We start from the raw sequence: 8,671 nt of genomic DNA on the forward strand, positions 1-8,671 counted from the left end.
ATCATTGGTTAATTAAGCAACGCCTATGCACACTTCTCAGTGTCGATAGGCGTTGTACTGTGAAATAAAACAAATGTGTTCATTATGGCAGACATTCAGCTAGAAAAAGGCGGGGGGAATAACCGGGAGGGTGTCCGACTGTCCGTCTACTGCACACCATTCTCAGACAAACAGTAGAGGGTGACAGGGACTATATTCACATGAGAGATTAGCATAAAGAAATGAATGACAAACAGTTGATCCCATGTTAACACAATAGAGAACAATGTTGAGATAAAATCAAACATTTTAATAAGTCTTACAGAACAGAGTTCTTTGATTCCCAGCAAAGAGAAACAAAGAGCACGGTAGATACAGTATTTTACTCTCAAAATATATTAAAACTCATCAAAGCGAATACTCGGATCAAGTGGAGTTCTTATAGAAGGAGAGCATTGCATCCAGATTCTGAGCTGAGGTCTGGGGTGGTCTCGGGGCTTCGCTCTCAGGTGGAGGTGGAGGCTGAGGTAGGGATTGACTCTGCACATGGGGTGGAAACGGCCTAGTGTACTGAGGGGGGAATTGAGGACGAATTGAGGACGTTCCACTAAACTGTGGAGCAGGAGGTGGTGGTGGTGGAAACGCAGGAGGAGGAACCTGGAGGCTGAACGGGGTAAACTGAGGGTACGTTGCTGGCGAGGAAGACTGGGATAGAGGGGGATTTGACTCAGAGGTGGAGGGGGGATTGTGAGGCTGAGACTGTGATGTAGTTTGTGGCTGCGTGGGAGTCGGAGCAGGCTGCCCAGCTTGAGAATCTAAAGGGGCACTTCGGGGTGGAGGAGTTGACTGAGGATCGTCTTTGTCCCCGGTGCCTCCACGTGGGTCTTTTGACCACTTGAAAGACATTTTGGTTTTATTCTCCTCTCGATCCGTGGGCCTTCTGTGCCTCGCTGCCTTTTCGTCAGCATAATACGCAGGTGGTGGAGCGAATTCTGAATCTCGCTCGTCCCGACGCCGGCTCGTCCACTGGCCAAGCAAGAACTCTGAATGACGAAAGGAAAAATAATTGACTTTTGGTAAAGACATTTCTGTTTTGAAGAGAAAAGAGTAATCAGAGGCTTGGTAAGTCTCCATTACAACATGAAAGCCTGTCTATAACAGATCTTGGGCATCATTTATAAAACTGTGTTGACTCCATATTGTGTGCACACAAGCCAAAATAGCATGTCAAGTGGCTGAGAGGGTCTCAGCCATTGTAGCACCTATGGTTAACAGCTACCTCTAGTGGATTTACTGCTTTATTGCGAACGCAGTGAGCCACTTACTATGACAGCAGGGGCTGAGTGTCTGTGTGTGTGTGTGTGTCACGCTGTGTGGTGTCACGCTGTTACACCACCGGCCCGCCACCAGAGGGCGCAGCTGTGGCACGCACGCACGCACGCACACACACACACACACACACACACACACACACACACAGGGCGCAGCTGTAGCACACACACACACAACCACACACACACGAGCTGCGTTCGCTTCACGCGTCTTACTTGTTAACTTAATGTATATGTGCATTACTTCCACCTTCTCCAAAATGTGAGTGCACATGGGTCAGAGTATCCATAGAGGTGTGGATATTCTCCTGTCCAGTTAGTTTGTATAAATCCCAACTATTTAACTATGAGCTGGCAAGAGCAGACAATGACGAATTTAGTATTACACTTCTCTGTGGGACAGGGCTAGGGGCTAGATGACATCTTATCAGACTTTTGGAGTCTGTGGGTTCTTTTAGGCTAGGGAGTCTCATTCATTTCTATAACGACAGAATACAAATCGAACCAAATTCACCCGTTCCATTTGTTTGTTCCTTTACTGTCAGAGCTAAGGGGACACCTTGACATTTAAAAGTGTGAGAAACACTGCTTTAGCTATTTGAGTGATTTATTTGGACGTACCTTTGCCTCGGTCCCATTCTCTGACATGGGGAACTCCAGGCTTGGAATCCTTCCTTTCCTGGACCTCCACCTCCACCTTGTTCACTCTGCTGCCCTCTGGAGGCTCCTCTGATGCAGGCAGGGGCCCGATCACATCCTCCTCTTCATCTAAGATAACAATACAAAACAAATTAAAATATGTTACTAGCAGGCAAGCAGGCTCTTTCATAATTGTGAAACAACATTTATGATACAACCAGTATTGATAGAGAAATGTCCATTCTCCATGTTCCTACAGTTCCCATGATGTAGTTTGAAGGCAAGCACCGGCCGAATGCCCATTCGGTCTATGACTGGGCATTACATCAACCTGAGTCTTAGTTATTTTCTTATATTAGACTGCTACTTTGCCTTAAACATAAAGGTTAAAGTCATGTCCACCAAGGGTAGTGTCTAAAAACAGCAAAGCCTGCCGAAAGTGAAGTAAAAAAGTCAAACAAAACAAAAGTGTCAGAGGATGTCAATTGTCTATTTGTCGATGTCACATGATACCACAGGAAAAATCAAAGGTCGCAGACACTTCATAAAATGCCACGGCTCTGATTGGTTGGGAACACGAGATAAGTTCTGCTACCACAGAGATGCCCGAGACTGCATTCACTTCTTTTGTATTCCTTGTTTACATTGTATGGCGAGGCTGTCGGCAAGTCGTGGACAGTATGAACACTCAAGTCTCAGGACGTGGTGCAACGCGTCGCTCAACACGCTCCAAGTATAAACTGGCCTTAACCAATTCTGAACGGGCACCCATTTTGGTGTTGGCATCATGTTATGCTTTAGCTATTGAAAAATAGCAGATCTACAAGCTCATATCGCGCCACCGAGTGTCGCGATACGAGCTTGTAGGTCTGCTATTTTAGAAAAAAATCGAAGAACGACTGACATTTTTTGAATCTGATCTCAGGTCAGAATGGGTTCGTCGGACCAGCGTGTGTCCGGCGGAAACCTCGTATGAATCTGATCTCAGGTCAGAATGGGTTAAGGGTTGAAGGAAGGTCAGGGCCGGGTGGACATTTTTTTGCTCAACTATGGCAGCATATTGTTACGGCTACAAGCTTTACAACAAATAATGTAATGTTGAAAATTGTTATCGATTATAATGTTTCCCCAATCCTAGCATCCTTATCCTTAATTATTCTGCATATCATAATAGGTGAACAAAAAAGCCTGAACATTCTGTGAAAACAGCAAATTTACAAGCTCACAGGGCTGTGAAGGGATTTGTAGAGGTGGCCCAAGAATAGATCTCTTGGGTTCACCAATCAACAATAATAGTCTATAGGGCTTAAGTGGTTTGGATTCATTAAAGGCATTCTAACCTTGGCCATCCTCTGCTCCTAGGTCTTCCTCCTCAGTGCCATCCAGTTTAGACTTCTTCATCTTCCTCTGCTTTATCTTTGCCAGTCGGGCCTTAAGTATCGCCTTCCTCTTCTCCTTCAGCTGTTCTCTCTTACCGCGCTGTTCTGTTGTCTGAAATGAGCAATGTGATCCACAGCATTTAATTGCAACACACTCACTCACTCACACACACACTCACACACTCTCACTCTCTCACTCTCTCACTCTCTCACTCTCTCTCTCTCTCACTCTCTCTCTCTCTCTCTCTCATAGCAGCTATTGGTCCAACAAGCAGCAGCTCACCTGGTCTCTGAGCATGTCCAATGTTTCTCTCTGTTTTCTACGCTGCTCCTGGTCATGAGAGAAGGCAAAGTACCCCACGCCAAGCTCCCGGGCCTCTGAGATGAACAAAAAGCACAGGAAATTGTATATTCTGGTGGATTGAGAACCATCCAATAAAACATTCATTGATTGTAGGTTTTTCTAGTTGTGTGTTGTATTGTAGGTCAAAACTAGGCCTTTTTACTGTTGGCCTGTGAAGCGTTTTGAGCTTGTAGTTCAGCTGACTAAAGATAAAGTATAATAGGGTTTAAGAGGATAAATAAATGAAATGCAGTGTACAGAAGATTCTATGGAATTCCTATGAGGCGAACCTTGCTCCCTGATGTCCTCGTAGTGGATAGGTCCTACAGGCCTCTTCATGGCCTCCTCTTCCTCTCGCTCCCATTCCTGCCTCTGCAGGTCTCGTCTCATGTCTTCGGACAGTAAGGTCTTCTCAGCAGGGGTGGTTCTGCACGTAGGGAAGAAATCATATCCAACAAAGATCATATCCAACAAAGATCATATCCAACAAAGATCCACTAACCAAATTAACATATTGGCTACGTTTTAACCACTTTTACCCTGGTGTCCCCATTTTGGGCACTTTTTTAAATGTTTTCTAAATTTGTAAACACATTTTCAAAAATTGCTGATCTGGCTATTTATGGAACATTTAATAGCATACGCGGCTGTCTTAACATTTACATTTTATCCTTATTAAGATCTTGGTCCATTTTCTTAAATCCCGGAAGGTCTTTCTTCATGCATCTGCGAGATCGTCCCAAAGCATCTACATAGTCCACCCTATAGATAAAGCAGTAGGACAAAAGGTTGAATTGGATATTTACAGTATATTATGATATTAGTAGTAATATAGTGAATATAACAATTATATACACAATTATATATTAATTTATTATTACATTACAGTCCAGAAAGTGGGAGTAGTAGTACAAAAGCACCGTCTTTCCCATGAATTTGTTCTTCTTTGTTGGATTACATTGTTCCATATGCCCCATACCAGAGACATCAGGCAACACTGCCACTAACAGATGTTTAGGTGCTTGCCTTGCATCATGTCAGCCCTAATACATACTCCTGTCCGAACATTTTTTTGTTAAGGAAGGTGATATAACTACACTGACCCAGCTTCGGAAAGGTGGTCTCAGAACTTTCAGAACCGGAAGGTTTTCCAGACATCCGAAGACGATGTATGGGCCTTAAGGCTGCATCATAATTCTTGTGGAAACAGATTTCGGCAAGGTCTTAAAGCTGTGATTGCCGAGTAAAGCAAAGAACCAAACAAACAAAACGCATTCTTTTGCCAAGTTCTTTTTGGCATTTCCAGTATTTCCTAACTAGCTAAAATTGCAGCGGATGACAGCATTCATATTCCATACTGAATGGGAGGGGTCTTAATTGATTGTTCAGAGCTCAAAGCAGAACTGACAAGAGTATAAAACAATTTTGCCCGTGGAAAATGCATGAAGAATATCTCAATTTGGAATGAATGGTCTGATTGAACACTTGCAGCTTGACTTTGACTTTTATCAAAAAGATGCGTAGGTGCTTGCATGTCAACTCTTACCATTCCTCATTTGGATCCGAAGGGGTCGGGATGGGAGAGGAGCTGATTCTCTCATCCTCTTCTTTCTCTCTCTCCCTCTGCGAGTGAGTCTCCTTCTGTTTGTCAATTATCTTCTGAGTGAAATCAACCAGGAACAGGCCCTCTGTCTCTTCATCTGACATAGAAAACATGTATGATAATAACATTAACAAAGCATAATTCAGGCTTTATTCAGTCAACAAATCAAACCATTGTGTATTATTTAAATGGCCAATATAAGCTCTTCAAATGCAGTGTGCAACATGATGTCAGTTAATGGCTTTTAACAGGATATATCCACAAACAAGAACATTACTGGTCTTGCACAAACCTGGAAAATCTCCTTTTGTCATCTGTTCATAGAGTCTGGCCTTTTCCTCCAACTTGCGCCTGTTAGAACATAAAAGCAAGTGAAACATTGACCGTGAGTAGCTCCATGTCAGTGGTACTTTTTTATGTCAATGACCCCCAAATTGACACATTAGCCTACGGTTTGAAAAGTTTTTTATTAAGGTGGCCAAACTTGTGCTTTCATTTCAAATGTACCCATTCTGCATACTCATGTGAAATAAAACTTGAAATGAATCAGACTTCTCAGGTTCCATTCCTGTATATCCTGAGGTGTAGAACTCACCTGGACTTGTCCAGGTTGTTCTCCTCTTCAGTCACCTGTTCGGCGTCTTTCTCAGCCCGTGCTGACACCCCTGCATTCTGTTTGCTCCAGATATTAGGTTTCTATGCAGTTCCATGGAAACAGAACGTGTTGGTAAGTTTTCCCAATTCCCACACACATATCACAATAACACAATCACATATTTTTAACCTGTCTTTTTCGATAAGTTTTGTATTATTTACAGTTTAAATTTCTATCATATGTATTATTATGGAGAAACTTCGGTTTGTTTTCCACGGTGCATGTACTTCCACATCCTTGTGACAATAAACATCTCGAGTCTTTCCCCTGCCTACCTTGACAGTGGTTTTGGATTTGGAACCAGCACCATGTTCTTGACCTAGTTTTTCTTGTTTGAATTGTTCCTGCTTCCTGTAGAGTTCAGCTTTTAGATCAACTAACTGTAAGAAAAACACATGTCCACATTATTAGTTTTAAAACACAGCTAAGGTTCATATATATTTGCATTATCTGACTAAACGTTAAATAGCCTGTAGTTGTTAATCTCGATTGGTTTAGCATGCTAGCACTTTTGCTACTACACATTATCTAGCTTGACTATTAGTCAGATGAAAGACAATTTACCACAACACAATATGGAACGGAGTGAGAAAAGTATGATTATGTACCGATGAAGCAGTCACGTTGAAGTGCTTTTTCTTTTTATCCATGTTTGTTTTTCTTGTCAGTGAAGTGAAGCTAAATCGTCAACATGTTCTTCTGTAGTGGCAGCGTCTAGTGAGCTAATCTAGTGAGCTAATTTAAGACTTCCGGTGGACGATCTCTTCAAAATAAGAGTACCCTCTAGAGTATTGAAAAAAAGTTTAATTTGCACATTAAAACTACAAATTAAGCATTTAAATGATGCTATATGATGCTATAAGACACACATTATGTTTCTGTGTAAGAATAAGTAATTAAATCCTTATAATAATAATAATAAAGTTATCTAAATGGATAAATGCTATTCACTGGAGTGCATGGACTTTATAAAGTGGACACTGGACAAAAGACGGCTCCGCAAGGCAACTATCTGGACATACCCACGCGTTCGGGGAGATGTCCTATACCACACCCCACTCTCCGCTAAGCGAGAGAGGTGTAAAATTCACAGCAGCAGACCTTCTACTGGGGTCAAGGCTGACAAAAAGTACCGTTTCCGGACCCAGAATGGACACTGGACAAAAGACGGCTCCGCGAGGCAACTATCTGGACATACCCACGCGTTCGGGGAGATGTCCTGTACCACACCCCACTCTCCGCTAAGCGGGAGAGGTGTAAAATTCACAGCAGCAGACCTTCTACTGTGGTCAACGCTGAAAAAAGTACCGTTTCCGGACCCAGAATGGACACTGGACAAAGAGGCCTCCGCGAGGCAACTATCTGGACATACCCACACGTTCGGGGAGATGTCCTCTACCACACCACACTCTCCGCTAAGCGGGAGAGGTGTAAAATTCACAGCAGCAGACCTTCTACTGGGGTCAATGCTGACAAAAAGTACCGTTTCCGGACCCAGAATGGACACTGGACAAAGAGGCCTCCGCGAGGCAACTATCTGGACATACCCACACGTTCGGGGAGATGTCCTCTACCACACCACACTCTCCGCTAAGCGGGAGAGGTGTAAAATTCACAGCAGCAGACCTTCTACTGGGGTCAAGGCTGACAAAAAGTACCGTTTCCGGACCCAGAATGGACACTGGACAAAAGACGGCTCCGCGAGGCAACTATCTGGACATACCCACGCGTTCGGGGAGATGTCCTGTACCACACCCCACTCTCCGCTAAGCGGGAGAGGTGTAAAATTCACAGCAGCAGACCTTCTACTGGGGTCAATGCTGACAAAAAGTACCGTTTCCGGACCCAGAATGGACACTGGACAAAGAGGCCTCCGCGAGGCAACTATCTGGACATACCCACACGTTCGGGGAGATGTCCTCTACCACACCACACTCTCCGCTAAGCGGGAGAGGTGTAAAATTCACAGCAGCAGACCTTCTACTGGGGTCAAGGCTGACAAAAAGTACCGTTTCCGGACCCAGAATGGACACTGGACAAAAGACGGCTCCGCGAGGCAACTATCTGGACATACCCACGCGTTCGGGGAGATGTCCTGTACCACACCCCACTCTCCGCTAAGCGGGAGAGGTGTAAAATTCACAGCAGCAGACCTTCTACTGTGGTCAACGCTGAAAAAAGTACCGTTTCCGGACCCAGAATGGACACTGGACAAAGAGGCCTCCGCGAGGCAACTATCTGGACATACCCACACGTTCGGGGAGATGTCCTCTACCACACCACACTCTCCGCTAAGCGGGAGAGGTGTCAAATTCACAGCAGCAGACCTTCTACTGGGGTCAATGCTGACAAAAAGTACCGTTTCCGGACCCAGAATGGACACTGGACAAAGAGGCCTCCGCGAGGCAACTATCTGGACATACCCACACGTTCGGGGAGATGTCCTCTACCACACCCCACTCTCCGCTAAGCGGGAGAGGTGTAAAATTCACAGCAGCAGACCTTCTACTGGGGTCAAGGCTGACAAAAAGTACCGTTTCCGGACCCAGAATGGACACTGGACAAAAGACGGCTCCGCGAGGCAACTATCTGGACATACCCACGCGTTCGGGGAGATGTCCTGTACCACACCCCACTCTCCGCTAAGCGGGAGAGGTGTAAAATTCACAGCAGCAGACCTTCTACTGTGGTCAACGCTGAAAAAAGTACCGTTTCCGGACCCAGAATGGACACTGGACAAAG

General features: G+C 44.6%; 1 protein-coding gene across 1 annotated transcript; it reads right to left on the reverse strand.

Annotated features, from left to right (window-relative positions):
• Positions 1–280: 280 nt before the first annotated feature.
• On the reverse strand, positions 281–6,653 carry ccdc174 (coiled-coil domain containing 174). Its single transcript, XM_083770929.1, has 11 exons — positions 6,538–6,653; positions 6,205–6,309; positions 5,870–5,970; positions 5,567–5,625; positions 5,218–5,371; positions 4,335–4,433; positions 3,962–4,098; positions 3,612–3,706; positions 3,290–3,440; positions 1,932–2,078; positions 281–1,022 (listed from the first exon to the last, which is right to left on the reverse strand). Exons 1-11 carry the CDS (start codon positions 6,577–6,579, stop codon positions 406–408), a joined length of 1,707 nt encoding a protein of 568 aa, XP_083627055.1. The 5' UTR covers positions 6,580–6,653; the 3' UTR covers positions 281–405.
• Between the last annotated feature and the right edge of the window lie 2,018 nt (positions 6,654–8,671).

The sequence above is a fragment of the Protomyctophum parallelum genome (assembly GCF_964188405.1).
Source record: "Protomyctophum parallelum genome assembly, chromosome: 8".
Taxonomy (NCBI): Eukaryota; Metazoa; Chordata; class Actinopteri; order Myctophiformes; family Myctophidae; genus Protomyctophum; species Protomyctophum parallelum.

What these genes read in the sequence shown, in the direction of transcription:
- ccdc174 (XM_083770929.1), bottom strand. Translation starts at nt 6,579, where the DNA reads ATGGATAAAAAGAAAAAGCACTTCAACGTGACTGCTTCATCG. An exon ending in AATCCAAAACCACTGTCAAG is followed by an intron (nt 5,971 to 6,204) that starts GTAGGCAGGGGA and finishes GGAACTGCATAG; the next exon opens with AAACCTAATATCTGGAGCAA. An exon ending in CGAGGACATCAGGGAGCAAG is followed by an intron (nt 3,707 to 3,961) that starts GTTCGCCTCATA and finishes TGTTCATCTCAG; the next exon opens with AGGCCCGGGAGCTTGGCGTG.